Source organism: Gossypium hirsutum, chromosome D09 (assembly GCF_007990345.1).
Source record: "Gossypium hirsutum isolate 1008001.06 chromosome D09, Gossypium_hirsutum_v2.1, whole genome shotgun sequence".
Lineage (NCBI taxonomy): Eukaryota > Viridiplantae > Streptophyta > Magnoliopsida > Malvales > Malvaceae > Gossypium > Gossypium hirsutum.
The window spans coordinates 41,722,178-41,749,054 of NC_053445.1; the positions used below are offsets into that span (position 1 = coordinate 41,722,178).

Genomic DNA, 26,877 nt, shown 5'->3' on the forward strand with positions numbered 1-26,877 from the left:
TTGTAATAGTAGTCTTTTATTGAAATGAAATCATGTTTGGTAAAACAAAAATAACCTCATAATTGAAATCAAGTAGAAAATGGCTTCAAAAGTTGGCAATAATGACCAGATTACCATAATTGTGCAATGGAAATAAGTATAATTGTGGGGTTCAGATCTTATCCAATACCATAATCATCATTTGCGTTTATATTTCATTTATAGCAAACAAAGGGAAGATATTGATGTTCGATTTCAGTTGGAAGCAACTTCTACCAATTTACGATGAACTGCATTAATGGCTTCCTCTTATATATAGCAATCACAAACCTTAGAGGTACCCACACATGTACTCTTATTTCAGATAAAATTATTTTTTTTTGTATTAATTGTGTGTATTAATTGAAATATATTATATTAAATTATTAAAAATTGATACAAATTTTATAACATTTTATAAATATTATTATTGAAAAAGTAAAAATAATATATATTTTTTTATAATGATAACAATTTAAATTAAGACAAAAAAATAATATTTAAAAAAACTATAACAAAATTCTTTCAAAGATTTATTTATCAAATAGATATACCGATTTGTGCCGGAAAGAAAATAAAAGTATAATATGAAAAGAAAAAGAAAATTGGGCTTTACAACCTCAACTTTATAAGCCAAAAAATGATGCAGGCCTAAGTATTAGGCCCATATATCTTCACTATGTTTTATTTTCAGTTAAAACTTTTCCCGGGTTTTAAACTTAATTTAAAGACGGCAAAAAGAAGAAGAAGAAAACTCTTGAGGTTGGATGGAAGAAGAGAGAATTGGTTATCTGATTGAAAAATGCCCAGATACACGCGTCATCCGTCAAATCCACGCGCATGTTCTCACTCGCCTCCTTCCTATCTCCGCCGTATCCTTCCTCCTCTCGAAAATAGTTGGGTTTTGTGCTCTTTCTCGCCATGGAGATATCAATCATGCTCGCAAAGTTTTCGCTCAAACCCCCAACCCTAACATCTTCACTTGGAATTCCCTTATTCGGGGTTATTATCTTGTCGGAAGCCCATCGAAGGTGCCCCTTTTTTTATATAAAAAATTGGTCAGAAAAGGGTATCCTTCTGCTAATACGTTTACCCTGGCTTTCGTGCTTAAGGCTTGCTCCAATATTTTGGCTTTCGATGAGGGAAAACAGGTTCATGCCCGTGTGTTTCGATCTGGGTTTGGCTCGAACCAGTTTGTTCAAACGGGGCTACTGAATTTTTATGCGAAATGTGAAGATATTGGGCTGGCGGAGAAAGTGTTCGATGAAATTCACGAGAGAAATGTGATAGCATGGAGTACGATGATAAGTGGCTATGCTATGATGGGATTGGTCAATAAGGCGTTTGGTGCGTTTAGGGAAATGCAAACCTCGAATGTTGTTCCTGATAAGGTAACAATGGTGAGTGTGATTTCTGCATGTGCTATGGCAGGGGCACTAGATATTGGTAGGTGGATTCATGCGTATATCGAGAAGCACATGATTGAGACTGATATTATGCTTAGTACTGCACTTGTTAACATGTATGCCAAGTGTGGATGCATTGAAAAAGCTACAGAAATTTTCAAGGGAATTCCAGTAAAAGACCATAAAGCTTGGAGTTCAATGATTGTTGGATTGGCAGTTCACGGCTTAGCAGAGGAGGCTTTGGAAGCATTTTCTAGGATGGAAGAATCCAAGGTATTGACATAGATGAGCAGGATAAGCATCTTAGATTTTAAACTCATATAGCATTGCATTCCACAAGACAATGTTATGATCCCATGCATTTATGCTCATGCTCCGATCAAGCTAGCTTGCCAGGATAAAATCCTTTTGCAGAATGTAGTTATAGTTTTGAATGACAAAATTGAAGTTCGTGATCCTCATTTTCTGCTTTCTTTTTCCAGGTTACACCTAGTCATGTTACCTTTATTGGCGTTTTATCTGCTTGTGCCCATGGTGGACTTGTTTCTGAGGGTAGGAGATATTGGTCAAGCATGATTGAATTAGGAATTGAACCATCAATAGAGCATTATGGTTGTATGGTTGATCTTCTCTGTCGGGCCAGCCTTGTTGGTGAGGCTTGCAATTTTGTTCAAACAATGCCTTTCTATCCAAATCCAGTAATTTGGCGAACATTACTCATTGGTTGTCAGAAGAATAAGATGTTGCATAAAGGTGAAGTTGCGGGCGAGCAACTTCTTGCGTTAGAACCATCTAATCCGGAGAATTATATTCTGCTTTCAAATTTCTATGCATCAGTTGCACAGTGGGAGAAGATGAGTCATGTGAGAAAGATGATGAAGGAAAGGGGCATGAAGGTAGTGCCTGGGTGTGCATCAATTGAAATTGATGGCTTTGTTCATGAGTTTGTGATGGGAGATTGGCATCATCCCGAGGCAAAGGAGATAAGACAGGCTTTGAGGGTTATTGCTGAGCGAGTTAGTGATGCTGGGTATGAATCTCAGGTTTCTGATGTGTTACACAATGTTGGTAATGAAGAGAAAGGAATTTATTTGTGTGAGCATAGTGAGAGGCTTGCTATTGCTTATGGAATTTTAAAGACGAAAGCACCAGTGCCAATTAGAATAGTAAAGAATCTAAGAGTTTGCATCGATTGTCATGAAGTGACAAAGATCATCAGTAAAATCTATGAGCGTGAAATAATTGTTAGAGATCGTGTTCGGTTCCATAAGTTTGTAGATGGTACTTGCTCTTGCAAGGATTATTGGTGATTCTCATTTATTAAGCTAAATGCAAACATGATCCAGATTCTTATTGACAGTGGTAGCACAGTGGGAGTGTTGCATTGCATTATCCGGCTTCCAAACATATGAGAGTTCCTGAGGCTAAGCTAAGGAAGGGGGGCCATATCTCCGGCTTCACAAATCAACCAATTACAGTGGTTAGATAAATTAAACTAGCGGTAACCATGACAACGATGAGCAAACAGTGACAATGGAAGCTTAATTTCTAATAGCTTATCAATCTTTGGGAGACCCCTGATGAGGAAGGCTAAGTTGATTCTAGCAACTTTTAGCCAGATAGTTAAATTTCCAACCCCTTGCGGCACAAGGTACATGAAGGATTGTAATATTATCTTGCATAACATTTTTTTTATTCATAATTTTATTTTAATAAGAAAAATGGAGATTATGAACAGGGCTCTTCTTGGAACAAAATTTATCTATTAATATGCTTTGGTTCGATAATGGCTAATAAATCTTGTCTTTCCGAAGAAACCAGCAAAAAAAAATCCATTTGGCACCTATCTTATGACTTGAAAAAGCAAGTTGACACCAATAAAGGCTAAACTACAAGCACACACTTCCATTCTTCAAGTATACCTATAAATAACAAAGATAATTTACAATACAAATGAACGAACCCCATTTTTTCAATATTTAGATAGATGGACCCCTTGGCATCATTGCATGGCTCAATCCTAGTAAATAAAGGGAATTTTCTTTGCATCTCCCCAGAACAAAAGGAATTTTCACACACAGGTAATACTGATGAATTCAACAGCCTTTTTCATCACTATTACTTCTGGTTTTTTTTTGTCTAATTTTCTCATTAAGGGAAGTTAGTTTTGTTGGATCATATAGGATTATCAGGCGACAGCAATGATCCATCCTTCATCAATTTGAGACTGAGATTGTTGAACCGCTGTCGTGAGTATTGCCTTGATGCTTTTCTCCAATCTGTACCGGCTTTCATCATTGCAACAAACTCGTCATAACTAATTCTCCCATCCTGCACGTTCAACAATCATAATTCCACATGAGTTTACCAGAATCCACGTTTAAGTCACAAACATTTGCTTCCCATTCTTCTTATTCTCATTAAATAAAATCATCGGTTTGGGTGTCACATTACTCAGAACCAGAGGCTTTTCTCATTGATTTGCTTAAATTGATGTATGAACATCATGTTTTTTACTTGAGAAAATGTTGGCTATATGAACATCAGAATAGCATGCTTCAAAAAGAAAAAGAATGAAAACCAGTCTTACCTTGTCTGTGTCTACATCGTGCATGATGGCAGTAATGACTTCTTCGCCGTTGGTTTCAAGCTCATCAGCCAACTCGTCTCTTAATTCCTCAATCTCGATATAACTACTCTGGTCTTTATCAAAAAACTCAAACGCCTTTTTAAGGTGATTGTCATTACCCATCTTTCTCAGGTGAATGGAGATGGCAATAAATTCTCCGTAGTCCAAATATCCATCTCTATTGACGTCCCCCTGCAAAGAAAATATTAAAAAAAAAAAGTTCAGTTACTTTTTTCCAAAATATCCAAACACTTCGATTATCCTCACAATGCACATATTTCAACAGGTTTTTTTTTCCGTGCTCAATATAACAATGGGTCACTAAAAGAGATAACAGCATTGTTGTACCAAAGCGAAGTCCAGACATTATAAACCGCTAGCAGCACTAACTAATGGTGACACTTATTCAACCCTTCCCAACCTAAGATCAAGGACAAAAAAGATAAAGCAATTTTAAAGTAGAACTTACTGCATCCATTATTACTTGAAGATCTGCATCAGAAATAATTTGGCCAAGTTTATGCAACCCATCCCTTAGCTCATCAATGTTAATCTTGCCTCTATTGCCAGTATCCATCTCTTGGAATCGCTCTTTTATGTCTGCGGTTTCCTCCACCGTAAGATGCTCAGCTATTACCTATTAGTATAAGATTTTCCCAGAATACAAAATTGGGAGAAATGTCAAAAAGCTAAGGAATGGAAGCTTTATTCAGGTTCTATTTCCAAAAAAAAAAAAAAACAGAAAGAAAAAGGGATTACCCTGAGAGCTCTTTTCTTGAGCTTGTTCATTACAGAGAACTGCTTGAGCCTTGCCTTCACAGTTTCACCCAAGGAAACATTTGGAGCCGTCTTTGCATTTTGCAACCAAGGATGAGCTGAATTTGATAAGCAAGAAATGATTCAGTTCCAGGAATTTTAATAAACAGCAATGTAATTTTGCTAAGAAACTTCTTTTGTTTTAGTGGCAACTAAAAATTTTCATGAACAGAGAACCTTTATCATTCGAACTAAAATATACCTAGTACTTCCTGAGCTGTAAGTCGCCGCTTTGGATCAGGATTGAGCATCTTCTTCACAAGGTCTTTTGCACTAGCAGAAACCTTAGGCCAAGGATCCCTCTTAAACTCTACTACAGAGCGAAGAATCGCTTGTGCAACTCCTTGTTCAGTTTCTGCATAGGAAGGAAAGTTAGAGCGAACAAAGAGAAACTGAATAAAAACGAAAGATGGAAAAAAACAAATAAAAATCTGGAAAGGAGCATCAAACTGAGGAAAAATGTGTTGAACTGTTCAGTCAGGTATTGAAGGGTAGAAATAGTAATGAACTAGTGTATTCATGTACCATTGTCAACTTTCACATAATATCGCCCTTGTGCGGTAGAATAATTCTTTTATGTTCTTTATCAACCAATTGTAATTTCACAGCTTGTAACATGAATGCATCAGAAGTTACATACTAACCTGCCCAAAAAGGTGGGACACCACAAAGTAAGATGTAAAGGATCACCCCAGCACTCCAAACATCCACTTCAGGCCCATAATTCCTTTTCAGCACCTCCGGAGCCATGTAGTATGGACTTCCAACTATCTCCGTAAACCTTTCACCTGCAAAAGGAAAAGATTCAAACTTCAATAGATTGAACAAAGAAAATAAGTTATTCATGTCATGGTTTTAAATTACATTACCTGGTTTAAAGAACACTGACAAACCAAAGTCGATCGCCTTCAAAGCTGCTGTCTCTTTCTTATTTTCAAAAAGAAAGTTCTCAGGTTTGAGATCTCTATGCATCACCCCATGCTTGTGGCACATCTGTCACAACAATAATAAGTAGCCACCAAACAAAATTCAACCAACATCCCCCCGTAGGACCAAGCTCAAAAAAGAAAAGAAAGGAAAAGAGAAGAAGTTACCTGAACAACTTCAACAATGGTCTTGGCGACAGCAGCAGCAGCTCTCTCGGTGTAATGGCCTCTTGCAACAATCCTGTCAAACAACTCACCACCTTCACACAACTCCATAACCAAATGCACCGCATTGTCATCCTCAAAAGTATCTTTCAAGGTGACAATATTTGGATGTTCTGGCAAATGCTTCATGATCTTAATTTCCCTCCTCACATCCTCAATATCCACAGCCGTCCTCAGCTTCTTCTTTGATATCGATTTGCATGCAAAGTTCTCGCCTGTGTCTTTGTCCGTACATAGATATGTGATCCCAAACTCGCCACGCCCAAGCTCACGTCCAAGTTCATATCTTTGTTCAATTTCTCTACCGGTTGGCTCCTCTAAAACGATGAGTTTAGGGCTTCCGTTGCTATTGTCAAATGGGTTTTGCTTCTTGTTTCCTTTCTTCTTATTCTTTTTCTTGTTATTCTCATGGGAAGCAGCTGCTGAAGTCACACAACAATTTCCCATGAATTCAAAACCAAAACTTAATCTAAATAATAAAAATGGGTGTTTGAATTTAAACCCAAGAAATAATCAAAATTTGGTCTCTTTAAGCAAAGAGAGCGGGGAATGGCCCTCTTAAAGACTCAGGCTTTGAAATTTAAAACTTGTTTCAAATAGGCCAAAAAAAAAATTCAACAACTTTTTTTTTTTTGAAATCTTGTTTCTATATTATCTGGAAAAATTTTAATAAGAGGATTCCGACCAAAAAACAGGGGAAAGGATGGAACTTTAAATGGAAAATAGGCAATGAAATGAAAGAGAAATCACAATTGAGGAGTGAATTATATTTAAAAGAAGATGAGAAGAGAAAGGGTAGGGAACAATGAGGATGAGATGAAGAATATTCTTGTATTAGTATTAAAGTGCATGAAAATTCAGAAGAAAATTAAGAGAAGAAGGAAGAAAGAGGGAATTGCAGTTGAATTGAATGGGAAGAGGGAGAGATAAAGCAGGGCCTCCAATCCAAGCCTAACTTGTTAACTTTTTTTCTTCTTTTTAATTCCTAAAATTATCCAAAACAGAATTAAGAGATTTTGGATTGCTAGGACCAAGCTGTAAAACTACCTCATTCTTTGTCTCAATTTACCATGCGTGGTCCTTTCTTCCGTTTTACTTTTTTGCCCTCATTGTAAGGACAAAACTACACTTTTCACTCCTTTTATAAAAAAACTTGGTTCTAACTTTATTCACTTTTTAAGGAAAATTTAACTAATTTATTAAAAATTTTAACAATATTAATGTGATAGCGCATATGGTAATTCATGTGAATTTCTGTTATAACTTCACTGATTGGGGACACATGACAGCACGACGGGCTACATGAGCAACACACTTTGTTTGCTATAGACCAAAAGATCACCAAAAGCTTTATTTCCTAGCTCAACCACTCGGTCAAGCGAGAGTTAGTTGTTCAAGAAAGCTAACCACTTGCTCGCCAGAATGTAGCCACCACTCGTTCCTCTAGGCACCCGACCATCTATTAAGAATGCAATCCCTCTAGTCACTAAACTCCATGTAAATTCAATTGCTCTGTACCTCGAATAAAAAGAAATGATAGAATACATCTCATCAAGGACATCTGCCCCACGCGTCCCATATTGATGACCTGATTGCGGATATGCCATGTTAACGTTACCCAACGTGGGATCTCGCCTATAAATAATCCCCAATACGATGAAGAAATGATTAAGTCTTTAGCACATTCACCTACACTCTCGGCATCTATCTCCACCATCTTCACTCTTTATACTTTTTGACTCTTTGTCCAGATAGGGTGAATTGACCTCCGTCAACACTATTACTTCCTCCTTTGTGTCTCCTCTTTGTTGATCCCATACATCAACAACTTCATAAAAGTTATTATAAAAATAAAAAATAAAAATAATAGCAATGAAATACGTGTAAATTACCTGACAAATTATCATGTTTTTACCATTAAAAAATTAACAATTCATTCAATTTTTCAATAAAAAAAACAACTCAACTAAAATTGACAAATGTCTTTTGTACAAAAAAATTTGATAAATGTCTCTTTTTAAACTCTACAAGTAGAGTTAGGGGTTGACAAGTGTTCTGCAAAGTTATAGTAGAATATATAAAAAATATTTTTAAAAAAGACACATGTCAAATTTCCAAGGTTGCTCGTGGAATAAAAAAAAATCACTATCCGTATGCCAAATACTAACCCTTTTACTAGACTTTTATGGAATACTTGTCAACCTGTAATATCACTTGTAGAGTCTAAAAACTCTAATGATAATATACCAAATAATTTTCTTACATTTATGCATTATTTTATGAAATAATTATTTTATAATTGTGGCAGGGATTTGGGTTGCTAAGGTTTACAAAAAAAAATCAATTTAAAGTAAAGATGGTGAGACAAATCCTTTCTTTAAAAAAATAATTTAAGTGTTTAATGCATTTTCCTTTTAGCTGTTTAATCAAATTCAAAGTTGTAGGCCGAGAATTGCACATTTTATATTGAGTAAAACCCTATCTATAATTTTATAAATTAAAAAAAGAAACATGTTTTTTTTATGAAAAATAAAACAATCAAAACAAAAACACGTTTTGACTACTGAAATAAAGCAAGGGACAATTGGGGAATTTCAAAAGAGGCTAAAATCTTCCATTTTTAATTCTTTTATTGTTTACCCAATTTTCTAAATTAATCCTCCAAACAAAGGATATGAAATTTACACTTTTGGGGGAAGGTTCTAAAGAAATTTGTGGGATGTCGGCGAGATTAAACGTCATCGCATTGGTTCATGATTCCCCATCTAGAAGGCTGCCAAATTTAACCAATAAAAAAGGAGGTAAATGACCGTGCTACCCTTAGCTACTCAATATTGGTCAATGGGACAGGCCTGCCGCATGATGTTCAAAGAAAAAAGGGAAAAAGCCAAAATCTGTCTCACTCACTCACACGCAAGCAAGGTAAAGGGGCTAGAAGGGCATATTTGTCAATAAGAAGAAAAAGTCCATGAAAAGCACTGCTTCGCCACCTTTCAAGCTTTCCGGTCAAACTCGTCCATCTCGACGCTTTGTTTGGAACCCAAGTTTCTATTCCACCTATCCCTTGCATCTTTTGTTTCTTTTTCTCAAAATATATAACATCTCAACAACATATTTTTAAATATTATACATTTTTATTTCATTTTATATAAATTAATTAATATATAAACACTATATTATAAAATTTAAAAATAATCTTGGTCATGCTCGTATATGGAGATGTTCATGACCTGAGTTTAAGCGATACGATTCAATATATAAGCTTAAAATTTTGCCCAAACCTACTCACATTTATAAATGGTAAACTTAAGCTTATTTTAAATCTATTCATATTATTTTAATTTTTTTTGAAAATTAGTTATATCATTTTTTCTTTAATTTTTTTTTATTTTTTAGTATTTTAACACTTTTTATATAGACAACATTTTTTTAATATTTACATTATAGTACTATATATTACTATAGATTTAGTTTTTGTGTTATAAATTACATAATATATAAAAATATCATGATATAATATATTACAAACTTTTTTTAAAAATAGGGTTGAACTAGGAATGGGTCTTGAATTTTTGAGCCCAAAGTCTACCCATATTTTAAATGGATCTAATTTTTTTTATCTAAATTCATTTTTCAATCCTAACATTTTTACCCAAACTCTTCCAAATTTAGAACAAGCCTTTGGAATTAGATGGATAACCTGACCCTTAAAAAGGTCTACTCATACGGTATTCTAAAATTCTTCCGAATATTTTTATTCAAACCTACCAAATTTCGAATCCAACTTTATACTTAGATGGATAATTCAACTCTAATTCTAATATTATTCCATAAAAGTTAAATGCCTTTATTAACTCCTATAAAACTCTATAGAAGTAGGCAATATATATGGATACTTAAATATGGCGATAGGTTTTTTTACTCCACAAAAGTATTAAGAAATCATTGCATATTCTTATTGACCGTTAAAAAATAAAATAAATAAATGTTACGTATAATAATTTTTTAACGTGGAATTAAAAGCTTTAGTGCCAATGTATTATAGATATAGATTTAAATTATTTTTCTTTTAAATTACCCAGAACACTTATATTATTTTTCACCACCTGTTATCACTTTATTTATCCATGTTAACAAAGCCCAGAATCAAATCGATTGATTGATCGATCTAATCGATTCAATAGTCCAAACAATATTATTTGTTGGAAAATTTTTAAAATATTTATAATATTTCAATAGTTATAATTGAAAGTTACAAGAGGCTCAAAAGTTATGTCGCGTAATTATTAATCAAGATTTTCCATTCATAGTGATAAACTATATCTCTTGTTATCAAAAATTATGTTACTTAATTAATAATAAAGAGTCATAATTATTCAAATATAAATATCTATTGAATAATTCTAAAATAATTGTACTTATTGTTAAAAAACATGACTATCCATTCGCATTTAATGTATGTCTTATTTCTGAGTCAATTGCCTTTTACAGCTTGTTTGGTTTGGTGTATTGGCTAAGCCAATACACCCCTAATCGGTGGGGCCCACCTAATACCAATCTAAGACGCCGTTTGGTTGAGCGTATTGCTAATACGCGTGTATCCCCTTACTTCCCTAATCGGTGAAAAACACCGATTTCTACTCCCCCCCTTATTCTCAGATTAGATGACCCTTCCCTAAACCTTCCCTCTTTTACCCCTAATCGATCCCCTCTGTTTCTCTTCCGTTTCCCACCTTCATCCGAATTGCTTCCTTGTTTCATTGCTTTTTCCCAGTATTATTTTCTTCCCTTTTCTGCCGATTTGCTCCCCCGATTATTTTCTTTTCTATTTCGGCCGATTTGCTCACAGTTTCTGCCGATTTGCGTCATCGGTTAGTCTATGTTTCCCGATAGATTAATATCCTTTGCTATTGTAGATGAAAACCAATACTTTCGAGGTAAATATGATCTATTGTTTTTATCTAATCGGTTTCCCCTTTTGCTTTTTTCAGGTTCTTCATTGTGCCCCGATTTGCTAATAGGTTAGTTTTAGCCAATTTTATTCTGTTTGTATTGCATGTTGAATTGAAATGTGTTTTCTGTTGTTGGTTAGGCTTAAGAAATGCATGCCGTTCGAAGTTGTTCTCTCTTCTCTGCTAATCTTCGATTTCTGTTTGTTCTATTGTAATTTTCGAGTCCTTTTCTGATCTTCAAAACCGCGAATGAGATTTCTTCCAATGTTTGTTTGTTTAAGTGCCTGAACTGAGTAGCAAAAATAGGTAAGATCATTGAGTTCTTTTGGTCCTCTGAAAGTAGCAAAAATAGGTAAGAATGCTGCTCAAGTTTTGTCAATTTGATTTGCCTTTTGCATCTTGCTCACTCTTGATGCTCTATAAGGAAAAGAAAAAGACGGAAAATGGGAGTCAAAGTAAATGGAAATTGTATTGAGAAATTCTGGTGGTAGAGACTAAGAGAGTATTAGTGGTTATAAGAAGGTGGGGAACTGAAAGAGCGTCAATACTGAGGAAAGGCTTAAAACTTGATATGCAAGTGATTATAGGTATAGACCATAAATCCATGAGATAAATTGAGCTTCTAAATATATCCGTACAACAAAAAACCCTAATAGAACCTTAAAGCAATATCCATTATTCATCCTTGTTGGAAGAGATTGTCTTTAGAGTTAAATTGCATATACCCCTCCTTCCTTGAGTCAAAATAGATAACCTTCCCAATGAACAGAGATTATGTCATTGATCTAGAATTAAAAAGCTCATCACCAAGTTATTTCAATCCATCAACTTATTGCAATCACTAAAACACTTGTAAGGTGTGTAATGGAAAAAACATAAGGCTCAAAGATGTCCGATGAAATAATTTAGTGTTAGAATTTGCAATTTGTGTATCCAAGGCTTGTTCATTTGTTTTCTGTGTCATAATCATGTTTAAGGTGTCATGTATTTATTATAAGTTTTGACATTTTAAAAATAAGTGGTGTTATATTGATTTTGATATGCTTTTGTGCTTGTGTAATATTGTATTTTAGCCATTTTTCTTGTGTCTGTTTAGTAACAATATTATCTCTACTTTTGCCCATAAATTTTGTCGTAGTCTGGTTTTATTTTGTGAAACTTTTTGATGTTGAACAAAAGTTTCCAAATCTTTATTGAATTAAATTAAATTATCATTCATATTTGAAAATTACTCCCGACTCATTCAGACAATAATAGTGCCTCAAATCCTCTTTTGTTTGTTTGTTCTGTTGTAATTTGGTCATCTGAAAGTAGCAAAAATAGGTAAGATGAAAATGTTAGATGATAACGAATGTTCAAAACAATTTATAATGTTAAGAATATTGAATTTCATGCTGAGTGTAGATCAGTGAAACTAGAAGCTGTTAGATGCAATTTGTGTAGTCTGGCTTTGGGGTTTAGGGGTGAAGATACTGATACTGATACTTAGAGGTCTTTCATGTATTCCATTTTTTCTAAATAGTTAATTAGGATGAACAGAAATATGATTTTTTTAAGATATTAAACATTTTGGAATTTGACAGCTTGTTATTGATTGAATAGGATGTTTGATATGAGTAAGAATTTCTATTTTCTTTTTGTGTTTTAATCTATGAATTTGGGCAAAATATGAATTTGAGTCATATGTATATAATTACTTTGTTGTAAATTACGAATAAAATTTGATATTTTCAGCCTTTGATAAACAGAAAAGCAATGATGAGTTGGATTTTCCAATCAGTGTAATATGATTTTTTTCTTCTAACCAAGCTATCTATATGTTTATGTTTAATTGTAGGTCCAAAGTTCTGAATTCTATAGTCAAACTTCTAATGTTTCATCGGAACTTTTTAAAAAGCAATAATATTTTTGCAAAATTCCCTACAACTACCTTTTATCAACTTGTTACAGTCATTAAGTTCTATTGTTGGTTTTTGAACTTATCAAAGTACATTGTGTTTGGATCATTTATTAAACATAATTATGTATTTTCTGCTAGTAATATCACAAGATTTTGTTGGTTTGTTCTGGACATTGTTTTGATAGTCTGCTGGAAAATGTTATTTTAGTTTGTTAGTGAGTATAAGATGAAACTGTTGTGGAAGATGAAATGTTATTTTAGTCTGCTGGACCTTGTTCTTGATTTGTTAGTCAATAGAATTTGTTATTTTAGTTCTTTTGGACCTTGTCTGCTGGAAAATTTTGATTTGTTCTTGATTGGGACGAGTATAGGATTTGAAGAGCATGTGTTTTGAACATAGGCCATGATAATACAAAGGAAAAAGTCAGCCATTAAAACAAGCAAGTAATTACTTTCAGTTTCAAATAGCATTCAAAATAGGCTTTCCTCATTTGCTTTCAAAAAAATGCTGATGTTATTGAAAAAACTTGTAAAAGCAAGTAATTAATTTCATTAAAATACCTTACCTTTCAAGCATCACTTTTCATGCCCTTCATGATGTTTTAGGGTGAAAGTTTGTAATCTATTTACCAAAGCTAAATTATAATTATATCTTTCTTTATATGACATTTCACCGACCAAAGTAAGCTAATTTAATGTGATTAATTGCTCTCTTTTTATTATGGTTTACGTCACTATTGCTTAAACCATATTAATTTCGTTTACTTTTGTCTCTAATTTTTTTTACATTGGTATTTAAATTATTTATCGATTACTATTTTTAGTCAAATAATTTAACGAGTTTAAAAAATAAATAATCCATCCGATTATTATTTTTATTCATATTTAACAATCTTAAGATTTGCTTACCTAGTTTATTACTTGTATAATATTTGTCATGAGAGCAATTTTAAGTTAAAATTGTCACTTAATCCAATTTAACAAAGTAAAAGGATTAAATTTTTAAAATTATAAATAAATAATTTAAAATTTAAATGTGTAAAAAATATAGAGACGAAAGAATAATTAAACCAAAAATGGGGCTTGTGACCTAATCTATCAAAAAAAAATTCTTCATGCGGCAAAGGTTGTTATTATTTAAAATAGTACAGGTAATTTATTATAAATTCGATGTTTAATTAAATTATAAATATTATGATACTAATAATGAGAACATTATTAATAACATAAATATAATTGTAATTATTATAATTTTTATCTTTAATATTAATAATTTGAAATTAATAATAAACATGAAACCTGTTTGTTAAGTATTAATGTTGATATAATTATTATAATTTTTATCTTTAATATTAATAATTTGAAATTAATAATAAACATGAAACCTGTTTGTTAAGTATTAATGTTGATATAATTTTATGTGGAGAGAATTATATTTTTATATTAATTAATAAAAATTATCATATATATCTAAAATATACGTAAAATTAAAAGATTATACATACACCAACAATGTTTTTTAGGGTAAATAACATTAAACCAACAATTATACATACACCAACAATGTTTTTTAGGGTAAATAACATTAAACCAACAATTATACATACACCAGCAATGTTTTTTAGGGACAATAACATTAAACCAACAAGTAATTTTAGGTCAATTATACATACACCAACAATTAATTTTAGGTCAATTATACATGCTTTATAATTTCTTTATTGTTTGGGTGATTCATAAAGAAATGAAATTAAAGTTGCAACGATATCATTTAGTATCAACTATTTTGCTTCGTGTGTTCTAAATTTGTATTGTTTATTTTTATTTTATAATGTGTAATTGCAACTTCAATTCATTGATAGTGTGTGTTATAATTTTAATATGTTGCAGTAATGGCTCGTCTGCCTTTAATTGCACAAAGTGTGAGGCGTAAAAGAATTGGTCTTGCTTTGACATTATGGTTGGAAATCTGTAGAATTGCGATTTGGTTCTTGTTTAGAATGGGTGCCAGCCTTAGCCTACAGACTTATCAACCAAGGATTAGGTCCTACACCTTAGATTTTTATGCAAAACGGGATTATGTGAAGAGGCTTGTATATGCTAGTGACGAGACTTGTATTGAACAAGTTAGGATGAATAGAACTGCCTTTTGTAAACTATGTGAGATGTTAGAATCGATAGGGGGATTGAAGTCGTCAAGGTTCATGCTTGTTGATGAGCAAGTAGCAATGTTTTTACATATCATCTCCCATCACCTGAAAAATCGAGTTATCAAGCATCACTTTAGAAGGTCCGGGGAAACTGTAAGCAGAGCATTTCATAGTGTTTTAGATGCTGTCATACGCTTACAAGATGTCTTATTTAAAAAGCCGGAGCCAATTACAGCCGACTCTTCTGACACAAGGTGGAAATGGTTTAAGGTAGTAGACTGAGTTTTAGATATAGCTTGTACAACATTTAGTTCACTTAGATTTAAATTAGTATTCTAACACAAGGTTTTATATCATGTGATATAGAATTGCTTAGGTGCTCTTGATGGAACCCACATAAAGATTAGGGTGCCAACAGCTGATAAACCTAGATATCGAACCCGAAAAGGTGACATAGCAACAAATATGCTAGGTGTTTGTACACCTGATATGCAATTTGTTTATGTTCTTCCTGGTTGGGAAGGTTCAGTTGCCGATGGACGGGTGCTCCGAGATGCCATCAGTAGAAGACATGGACTTAAAGTTCCTCATGGTACAGTGTATACTTAGAGGAATTTGAATTACTCATTGAGATCAAACTTTGTTTGCTGAATTAATCATTTTTTAAAAAATTATTTTATAGGTTGTTATTATCTAGTTGATGCTGGATACACAAATTGTGAGGGATTTCTTGCACCATTTAGAGGACAGCGATATCATTTGAACGAGTGGCGTCAGGGTTATCAGCCAAGTTCTCCGCAAGAGTTTTTTAATATGAAACATGCCTCAGCACGTAATGTCATTGAAAGATGCTTTGGCTTATTAAAACTTAGATGGGGAATACTTAGGAGTCCATCGTTTTATCCTGTAAGGGTGCACAATAGAATTATTATTGCATGTTGTTTGCTCCATAATTTTATTCGAACCCATATGAGTATTGATCCCATTGAAGCGGAGGTGGGAGAAGGATTACCTACTAATGTGGTGGATGACGATGAACCGAATATCACAAATATTCATCCATCGGATGCTTGGGCAACTTGGAGGATGGAACTAGCCAACCAAATGTTCGATGAATGGCAAACATCTAGAAATTAGTTAGGTTTAGGGACAAATTGAGTTTGAATTGATTTGTTGATGTTATTTTATGTATCTAGTTTATGAAACTTTGGTGGTCTTTGATTAATATTCTGTATTGTACTAAACTTTGTTGAATTATAATTTAATTATCTTTTCATTCAGCATGTGTTATAAATTTAAAATTAGTATTGAACTACCGATATAATATTATAAATTGTTCACCTTTTGATTCATGATATTCAAAATAGTAAATAATGTTAATTTGTTTTTTTTCTTAAGAACAATATGTCAGGTGTTCCACCAACGGGTGCTTCTTCTCAAGCTTCTCGAGGAAGCAAGAGAAAATGGGTTCCAGAAGAGGATGCAGCCTTGGTTTCTTGCATGGTGGATTTGCACAATGTAGGAACATTTAATGCTGATACCGGATTCAAAGCCGGTTATTTGAACGAGCTAGAGAAAATGCTAGAAAAGGCTTTACCAGGAGCAATGTTGAAGGCGAGACCAAATATTGAATCTCGGATTAGGTGCTTAAAAAGGGAATGGTCAGTCGTCTACGACATGCTTAATGGTCAAAACAACAGCGGTTTTGGTTGGGACGAGCATAGGCAGCTCGTTGTTGCTGAAGATGTAGTTTGGGAATCCTATGTTAAGGTAAAATGTATTTCAAGTATTTATTTGCTTTTTTACAAAACTTATAACTAATATGATTTCCTCGTTTTTTTCAGAGTCACAAAGAAGCCTCTCAGTTCAGACATCGTTCTTTCCCTTACTACAACCAGCTTACTGCCATATACGCAAGAGATCGGGCGACTGGGAAAGACGCTCAAACAGCTGCTGATGTTCTTGAGGAAATACATGCTGAGGATGATCGTACTACAGATATGAATGAAGAGAGAAACACATTCTATGACTGCGAAGCTGACGTCTCTTTAGACGACATGGATGTTTCCGGTATGGATCCGCGAGGAGATAGAGATCAAGGGGGTTCCTCATCTTCAAACAAGAGAAAAAAGAAATATGATGCTCGTGATAATGTGTATGCTTCATTTGAGGAGGCTGCCACCTTGTTGGGGGAAAAAATCCAGGCCGTTGGCGATAGAATCAGTATGAGTATTGCCTCCGAGGTGGTAGTTCAGCAGAAGTCTGAAGAAAAGATGGAAGAGAAAGCTTCAAATTTATATTCAGCCTTATGGTCAATTGAAGGTTTAACCGACGATCAGCGGTATGATGCTTTGAGTAAAATTCCCGATCATCCAACTCAAATGATCGTTTTCTTCAGTTTACCTTCTGTTGCCCGATTGGAATGGGTCAGAAGATTTCTTTCTCACCATTAAATATCAATGTTCAAACTTTTTGATGTTGTAAAACTTTTGAACATATTGATTATGATGTACAATTTCATTTTCATCTAACTTTTTCTTAGTATAAGTTAATTATGTTTATGCAGAATATAATTTTCAAGTTATATATTTAATAATAATTATGTTAATTTATATTTTACAGTATCATATATTATGATTTGAGTAAATTAATATAAGAATATTAATTATTAAGAATTTTATTAAATTATATAGTTTAATTAAAATATATTTAATAATAATTATGTTAATTTATATTTTACAGTATCATATATTATGATTTCAGTAAATTAATATAAGAATATTAATTATTAAGAATTTCATTAAATTATATATTTTAATTAAAATATATTTAATAATAATTATGTTAATTTATATTTTACAGTATCATATATTATGATTTGAGTAAATTAATATAAGAATATTAATTATTAAGAATTTTATTAAATTATATAGTTTAATTAAAATATATTTAATAATAATTATGTTAATTTATATTTTACAGTATCATATATTATGATTTGAGTAAATTAATATAAGAATATTAATTATTAAGAATTTTATTAAATTATATAGTTTAATTAAAATATATTTAATAATAATTATGTTAATTTATATTTTACAGTATCATATATTATGATTTCAGTAAATTAATATAAGAATATTAATTATTAAGAATTTCATTAAATTATATATTTTAATTAAAATATATTTAATAATAATTATGTTAATTTATATTTTATAGTATCATATATTATGATTTGAGTAAATTAATATAAGAATATTAATTATTAAGAATTTTATTAAATTATATAGTTTAATTAAAATATATTTAATAATAATTATGTTAATTTATATTTTACAGTATCATATATTATGATTTCAGTAAATTAATATAAGAATATTAATTATTAAGAATTTTATTAAATTATATATTTTAATTAAAATATATTTAATAATAATTATGTTTAAATATGATTAAATTATTTATTATTGATAATAATAATCTTATTATAATTTAAATAACAATAACAATAATCATTTACCAAAATAAATTTATGCTAAGGGTATTCTAGTCATTTTAGTTTTTTCCATTATGCTATTACACCTCTATTACATTCAACCAAACACAGTTTTACTATTACGCCTCTATTCCATTACATTCAACCAAACAGTGGATTAGCTATTACACCTCTAATCCAATACACCTCTAATCCCAATACACCTCTAATCCAATACGCCTCTAATCCAATACAGCGAACCAAACGTGCCCTTAAGGTTTGCTTTAGTGTCCTTGTTGATGTAGACCCAAGTATAACTAGTGAAAATAAGACCCAAAGTTGTTTCAAGGTTTAAACGAACAATTCGGTGAGGAAAAAGGAGAAAAACAGATGAAACCTCCAAGGCAGCGCCTGGCCACCCGCTAAAGTGCCCACAAGGTGTTGTTGCTCCCTCCTCCTTTTCGTGTTTTGAAGACTTTTTTTAGGAATTGATTATATAAATTAAAAAAAAGTTTGAAAATAATTCAATTTCAAGATTAATTATGGAAATAACCTGATTTTTATAATAGAGTTGGGTACTGCCACTTTCTCAAGTGGTACCACCTTAAAAATCTCTCAATCATGCTTTAATCATTGTAAAAAATAAAAGCATAAAACAATTCTTTTTAGTTTCGGCTAACAAATTGGCGGCACTAAACAGAAGTACGTAAAGGTAAAACGTTTAGGGACCTGATGAAGTAATTACCCTTTTTAGATTGGTTGAAAAGAAGTGCCACAAGAGAGTATGGCAACACCAAGTTAAACTTTTGGTCTATTTACATGTTTGGTTTGTCCCCTTTTGAAATTAAATTTAAATATCTTTTAAAAGATATAAGAATAACAAAAATAAATTCTTCTCATTTTTTATTTTTTTAAACAATAAAGTTAAAATATATAATTTTTATTTAAATTACCCAAATATAGCCCTAAAAAAATTTCCTCAAGTTTATCTAAATTTAAACATATTCAATCCATTCCCTAGCATATTTGAATTTAGATAAACTTGAGAAAATTTTTTGAAGGATATATTTAGGTAATTTAAATAAGAATTTTATATAAAATTTTAAGTATATTATTTAAAAAAAATAAAATATATTTTAAGGGCTATTTAAATTTAATTTCAAAAGGGACAACCTAACATGTAAATAGATCAAAAGTTTAATTTAGTGCTCATATGGCACTTTTTTTCAGTCAATCTAAGAAGGGTAGTTTGAACAAGAGATGAAGAGAGTAAGTTTTGGTGAGATGGTTTTAACTTGCTTGCCTTATTTGTTGAATATGTTGAGTAACATCTCTTAATTTTTTGGTGCTTGTCTAGCTCAACGTGCAATTATTTCTTAGATAGCATACATTAATTTAAATAATAAATGCTATCCTGCAAACACTCGTTTTCATGTGGAGGAAGAGAATAACGTTTACTTACGCTAAAGCAAGTTAGTGCTATTAATTGGCAGAAGCAGACTACTTAATAAAACAAGAAAAGCCTGTAAGATTTGTGATCTATATCAAATCTCATATCTTAATTATTAAAAACCAATTAAACTTTAAATAATTTCATCTTCAAGTGGTTAAAATCTGAAAAGATTAAAAAAATTTAAATCTCGAATAACTTAATATGGATTTAAATTCGAGATTAACACAAAGCTGAAATGATACGATAAATTTATTTTAAAAATACAATAAATTTAAAAATAATAATTTTTTCCATTAATTATTTTATTCCTTTTCATTTTTATACAACCTAAATTCATACAGATTTAAAAAAAAAAATTCTTTCTCGTCCCCTGGAATCTTCCTCATTCACCCCTTACATTACACCAAAAGAGGGAGCAAGTTATGAAGCCCAGGCAGGGATTAAAAATACATAAAACTTTCTTCTACTTTGGAAGACGAAGATTTGTCCAATTGTTTTAGCTAATGGTTATGAGCTATGCACAATAAAACCCAATAGCTTATTCAACACGAAGCCTATAACAATTACCAAAATTTTGAGTCCAACATCAATCATTTTAGCCCATATTGCTTCCATTCATTCAGTTCCTATGTTTTCTTTTCGGCCGGCTGATGAAATTTTAAAGATATCCTCACCAATCATGGTCTTCATTGTTAGATTATTATGATTATGTGGGTTATAAAATGATTAAAAAGAAGAAGAAAGCGACATAATTTCTAAAGTCTTAAAAGTGAAGGAGGTTACGTATAGAAAGCCACGCCATGCTTTGACTTATCTACCACCTTTTATTCTTAGCTAAGGCCGGCGGAGGCGGAGGCGGAGGCGGTGGCCACCAGGGTTTGCTTTAATTATTGCAAGAAATCCTAAAATTCCCAAACTTTCCGATTCTCTTCTTCTTTTCTTCTTCATTCGAGTATCCAAATTAGTCATGCATCAAAGATTAACATTATAAAATTGACCTCATTAACTAATCTTATAAGTTAAAATTGAAATAATCAAAATAAAATGAAGATATAACCCCAAAAAAAACATTAGAACCACTTGATGATAAGGCTAAAGAAAATAATTTAGTTTATGACACTCAACAACTTGATGCACTAACTCAATAACTCAACAGTAAGCTTGATTGAATTTATAAAGTGGTTGTCGGCTAAGTGTTTCGATTCTGAAATAGGGTTTAGGGTTTTATTTATGTTTGCGGAAAAAAAAGGAAAGGAGGGCAGACGGCCATAAAGTATAGTTTTAAGTGTTTCATTATTTAGAGCACTCTAGGTTTTGTTAATATTTAATTTAACTAAATGGTTAATTGTGGAATAAAAATGTTAGATTAGGTATTTAAGTTTTGCAAATGCTTTAAATTAAATTTTGGTTGAATATGGGTAGATTGTCTGTTCAAAATTGAAATTCGTTTGAATTTTGAAAGAGTTGAAATAAACATATTATGTATGAAAATAATAGCAAAATAAATACATGTGTTTCATTTATTTCATATAATACAACGAGGGCTTAGATGGGGATTATGAGGTGATGATCATTCACAATAAATCTAATTTAGATTTGACATAATTCCGCTTGCTGATATGGTAATCAAGTCAACTGCAAGATGCGAAATGTGTGGGAAAAAGGCATTTTTCACGTTCAGGAAACGGAATAGATCAGAAGGGAAAATGTATACATGCCTGTTTGTCGACAGAATTATGTCAATGGACGGTTCTTGAATCAACTAATGTTCATCATCCAACAACTCAATTATCTTGCCTTGAACCAGCAACTGCAGAAGCAGTACTTACGGTCTCAGTAATGGATAACTTATTGCTTTCAATCATCATAAGTAGAAATTGTGTGGAATGGGTCATTGGTCGACCTTGTGCTTTTAGTATCTTTCTTAATCACCCATAACTGTTGTGCTTCTAGTATTGAGCTACCTAAGTTATTTGGATTTCACATTTCATTATCTATACAGTATAGATTTTGATTTTTTTTCATTATGTTTGGTTTCCCATGATCTTGTTGGTAGCGGCAGGGTAACTAGTAGTGTTATGCTAACAAAGGGGTTCGTCGAAAAGGATGGATCATGGTCATGGTTCGTCGTTGTTACGGTTGGATTTTTCTTCTTGAAGAGGATTCAAATGTTAAGTGATGTCACTATTAAAATTTTCATGTTGTAAATAAATAAATAAAAAGTGTTTCAGATTAATTATAGAAAGGTCCTTAGCTTTAGTTAAACATAAAAAATATCACATCAGTAATCCATTAGTAGATTAACGGAACTTTCATCGACAGTGATCAATTCGAACAATTATCTTAATTAAAGTGATTAAATGAAAAAAATTAGAGACTAAAAAAAACGATGTTATTTTAGAGTGATCTGTAGTGTAATTATATATTATATTTTTATAATTAAACTTAAATAAAAAAATTATCAATTTTAATTTGAACTCAACAACTGAATTCAATAATATGTGGGAGCAGTTTACTTTGATTCCAAGTTTGGGAGCTCCATCTAGAAGTCGTAAGCAAAGAAGTTTACGTTTGTAGGAATTTGGATTCAACTTGTCCATGTGGGTAGGCCCTTCATTCACGCGGAAGCAGATATATTTTTTACTTCACTTTAAAATATAAAATAAAATTCTTAAAACATTAATGTCACGTAATCATAGTACTAAGAAAGATTTCTAAATGCAACTATGCGTAGGGGATTAACATATTTTAGCAACTTGCCGGGTACCCCGTTTGAATTCCCGCACACGTGTCATTGTCTATCTAAAACCCAAACCTAAATTTTGTAGCCTTTGTTTCATGAATATTCTAAAAATTTGTTTGATTAGAAATTATAAATTTTTAGAACATAGCAAAACAAATTCGTTAGTATTGACCGGAAAATAAATTCAGAATAAATGAATAAGGTATTAATGTGCCATGAAAGAATTATTGTCTTAAAAACGAAATCACCTTGACTGGTGTAATCGTATAGTGGATGTTGTCCCCCAAAGTTAACACAATTCTACGATATTCGTAGACCCGAATAAGGAAAGTAGAACTCAATTAGTATTACTCTACTAAATAATCTAAAAATAGAATTAATCGGAAAAAATCACACTAGGATCAATTCTCAAAATTGGACGGGTCACAAACGGTCCCACTTAAAACCCAAACTCCTAGAGTCGAGAGGGAGAGAAAGAGAGTAGAAGAAACTTTGTTTTTCAGTTGTGTATCAAATGAAGGAAAAATGCCTCCTATTTATAAAATTTTGGAAGGGAAAAATATAATTTAGCAAGGACAAAAAGGTAATATTTCATTTAGCAATCAGAAAAATATTTAATATTTTGTAACTAAAAAAAATCGTTTATAACTATTAGAAATAATGGTTTATAACTGCTGAAAAAACAAATTTGCATTACTAGCACAAGTTATTAAAAATAATAAAAACTTAGTTCTTGGTCTAACTAGTTCAAAGTCATTTCCCCGCACCGATATCTTGATCGGTTTTTGATCCAACCGATTGGTCCGATCCGATTTAGACATCAATGAAAATTAGTTCTCAAGTTATATGAGTTGCACATTATTTTAGTGTTTATTTTTAAATTTATTAACTAATATATTTTGTATTTTAAAAATATACTTATTCTAATTAAATAAAAATTAGTCTAATTTATAATAAAATTTTGTTATTTTGAAAAATAATTAAGAGAATAAAATGACATTTTAAAGGTAAGTAAAAAAAAAAGAGGTGGGAAGTAACCCATAGTAAAATATTAAGTAATTAAATAAAATAACTTATCATTTAAATATGAGACAAAATTTCACTTACAAAGATCATTACTTTAATATTTTATTGTCTCAGTCCAAAAAAAAATTGTTTCATTACCTTTGACATAATATTTCTATAACACCCCCTAACCCCGAACCGTCACCAAAACAGAGTTGCGAGACATTACCGAATATATCAGACAACTTACGAATAATTCATAAATAAAATGACATTCATAGTATAATTGAATAACTAAGTCCTTATAATGAACTCTCGAAGTCTAAAACATATATTAAAAGTGAAATGAGACTCGTTCAAGTACTCTAGAAAATTTTTTTTTCGACAGCACCTCTGCTTATTTTCACATAAAACCCCCTGCAAATAAAATTGTATCCATTTCCAAACATAACGAATTCAACCAATTCAATATAATATCATTTAATTTATCAATGTACTAATTAAATTCAAACGAATAAACTTCTTTCATTATAATTCTTAGACTTGTACTACTAACATTTTAACCATTTATATTCAAAACATAATAACCTTATATACATCCTATGTACATGCCACATTACCAAAAGAAATATACATCATCAAAAGTTTACTGAAGTCGGGTCTGGCTTTGGATGCTGGTTCAGTACTTGACTTCTACAACCTGCGTACGGAAACAACCGTACGCTGAGTATGCATATACTCAGTGGTATCACTATAATTCAATTATATTTAAATACATTAAATCACACACACATACATTTACATTACAATTATCATCACTTAATGAACAGATCAATCTTTATATTATCATTTGATTATATATACCATTATTATTCTTTATTTCAATTCTCAACTTTCACATATGTCATATCATTCAAATTTAGTTCTATCAGTAAATTTATTTTATTTGTCCATATTAACTTGACTCAGACCGGCGGATACACGGATTCCAACCTACACACCAGTACTACACATGTACATTAACGGTACACCACCTAAACAGTAATCAGTAACGGTAGCAGTAATCAGTAACAGTATTCAACACACAAAGTGCTGAATATGTAATAGTACTGTAACAGTATTCGACACACAAAGTGTCGAATCGGGTAACAGTAACAGTAGTCGGTATATAAATGGCTGATCAATAAGCCGGCAAAAACCCGTACTCTTCCATATCCTATGGCATGCCAACTATATCCGACTAGCCCGACTAGTTAATAGGGTATTTAATTCACTTTTCAGTACAATTTCCATCTTAGTTTAGTATCAATTATAATTCCTTATTTCAATTAGTTTCACACTATTGCAGTAATTCATTACTTAGTAATCTCACAGTTCAATGCAGTACACATAACAATATCAGTAACTTCACAATTCAATTCAGTACTCAAAACAATATTCAGTATTCCATAATTTAGTTCAGTATCAGTCTCAATTTCATACCCAATCATAAATTTCATTTTTACTAAACACTTACCTTAAAATAGTTACCACACATAATTAGTAAATTAAACACATAATAATGATAAAGTTTGAATTGTAGTGATACAAACTAGAATTCTCTTCGGATTTAATCCTCGACGATCTTTTCTTTTCCTTTGTGGGCCGATGCTTCAGGCTCGATATTAGCAATTAAATTTCAAGCTTTAAAACCCTAATTTTCCCTTTCTTCTTTCTTTCATTTTTCTTTCCTGCTCTATTTCGAAATGGCCTCTGTTACTTTTAGCTTTGTTTCTTTTGTTTTATGTTTTCTTTTCTTTTTATTCATTTACTTTATTTTATATTTAAGTTAATTAATAATTATAAAATATCTATTTTAATAACAAATATAATTAATACATTTGTGCTATATCATACCTTACATTTGTCTTAATCTAACTAATTTATCAAATAAATAAAATCTTTAATATAATGATTTAATTAATAAATATCTTTTACTTAAAATTTAAGAAAATATACAATTATATTACAAATGTACAAATACATATATTACACATGTATTTTATCATATCCATACAATTGACATGTTTTGATTTATTTAATAATATAATATCATTATAATTTAATTATCATAAATTAATATAATATAAATTATATTTAAATATCATAATTATATAATTAAAACAAATAAAATATTAGATTTTACTCCTTTAATGCCGCCTCAGCTATGCTAAATGGCTTAATTGCCATTTTACCCCTTTTTTCTTTCTTTTAATCTATAATTATACATTCACTCTTTATTCAATTTGATCCTTTTTCCTAATTACTTTAAATTAAACTAAATTCACTAAATAAAAAAATTTTAACTAAACAAACTATCAAACTCATAATTTTAATTACTCCTAAAATTATTTACTAACTCGGTTTACTAAGACGGAGGCCCGATAACACACTTTTCCAATGCCTACGGATTTTGGGTCGTTACATATCTCCCACCCTTAAAAAACAATTTCGTCCTCGAAATTTTACCTAAAAATAAGTGAGGATACTGTGATCTCATAGTTTCCTCCGGTTCCCATGTTGCTTCTTCCACACTATGGCTTCTCCATAGTACTTTTATCATAGGGACCCGTTTGTTTCTTAATTCTTTCACTTCTCGAGCTAATATTTGAACTGGTTCTTCTTCGTATGACAAATCCGGTCTAATCTTAATATTTCAGTAGAAATAATATGAGATGGATCTGATCGATACTTTCGTAACATGGAAACATGAAAAACATCATGAATTTTCTGTAATTCTGGAGGTAAAGCCAATCGGTAAACAACTGGTCCAACTCTCTCCACAATTTCATACGGCCCAATAAAACGTGGACTTAATTTACCCTTTCGGCCAAATCTTAAAACTTCTTCCAAGGTGATACTTTAAGGAATACTTTTTCACCAACAAATATTCAATGTCTTGTCTTTTCAAGTCTGCATATGATTTCTGCCTATCAAAGGATGCTTTCAATCTGTCTTTAATCTTCTTAACTTTTCTTCTGTTTCTTGAATCAGTTCTGGCCCAATCACTTTTCTTTCATTCAATTCTGTCCAACATACTGGTGATCGACACATTCGAGCATATAATGCTTCATACGGAGCCATCTAAATATTAGATTGGAAACTATAGTTATAACAAATTCGCTAGTGGCAAATTC

At 31.4% G+C, this 26,877-nt stretch overlaps 2 protein-coding genes and 1 long non-coding RNA gene across 3 annotated transcripts; 2 read left to right on the forward strand and 1 right to left on the reverse strand.

The window, feature by feature from the left end:
- Positions 1 to 731: 731 nt before the first annotated feature.
- LOC121220898 (pentatricopeptide repeat-containing protein At1g59720, chloroplastic/mitochondrial) lies at positions 732 to 3,159 on the forward strand. The gene is made up of 2 exons (XM_041100695.1): positions 732 to 1,697; positions 1,907 to 3,159. Exons 1-2 carry the CDS (start codon positions 786 to 788, stop codon positions 2,732 to 2,734), a joined length of 1,740 nt encoding a protein of 579 aa, XP_040956629.1. The 5' UTR covers positions 732 to 785; the 3' UTR covers positions 2,735 to 3,159.
- Positions 3,160 to 3,304: 145 nt separating this feature from the next.
- LOC107891295 (calcium-dependent protein kinase 32) lies at positions 3,305 to 7,041 on the reverse strand. The gene is made up of 8 exons (XM_016816049.2): positions 5,964 to 7,041; positions 5,739 to 5,862; positions 5,514 to 5,657; positions 5,072 to 5,224; positions 4,813 to 4,928; positions 4,523 to 4,690; positions 4,015 to 4,245; positions 3,305 to 3,755 (listed from the first exon to the last, which is right to left on the reverse strand). The coding sequence occupies exons 1-8, from the start codon at positions 6,465 to 6,467 to the stop codon at positions 3,600 to 3,602; spliced, it is 1,596 nt and encodes a 531-aa protein (XP_016671538.1). The 5' UTR covers positions 6,468 to 7,041; the 3' UTR covers positions 3,305 to 3,599.
- An 8,181-nt stretch (positions 7,042 to 15,222) lies between these two features.
- On the forward strand, positions 15,223 to 15,799 carry LOC121220899 (uncharacterized). Its single transcript, XR_005918148.1, has 3 exons — positions 15,223 to 15,292; positions 15,389 to 15,614; positions 15,705 to 15,799. It is a non-coding gene; the product is annotated as an uncharacterized lncRNA (long non-coding RNA).
- The last annotated feature ends 11,078 nt before the right edge of the window (positions 15,800 to 26,877 follow it).

Coding starts and splice junctions, on each gene's coding strand:
- LOC121220898 (XM_041100695.1), top strand. CDS start 786: ATGGAAGAAGAGAGAATTGGTTATCTGATTGAAAAATGCCCAGATACA. Junction 1,698..1,906: donor CTAGGATGGAAGAATCCAAG/GTATTGACATAG, acceptor TTCTTTTTCCAG/GTTACACCTAGTCATGTTAC.
- LOC107891295 (XM_016816049.2), bottom strand. CDS start 6,467: ATGGGAAATTGTTGTGTGACTTCAGCAGCTGCTTCCCATGAGAATAAC. Junction 5,863..5,963: donor CCATTGTTGAAGTTGTTCAG/GTAACTTCTTCT, acceptor TTGTTGTGACAG/ATGTGCCACAAGCATGGGGT. Junction 5,225..5,513: donor TGTCCCACCTTTTTGGGCAG/GTTAGTATGTAA, acceptor CTTCCTATGCAG/AAACTGAACAAGGAGTTGCA.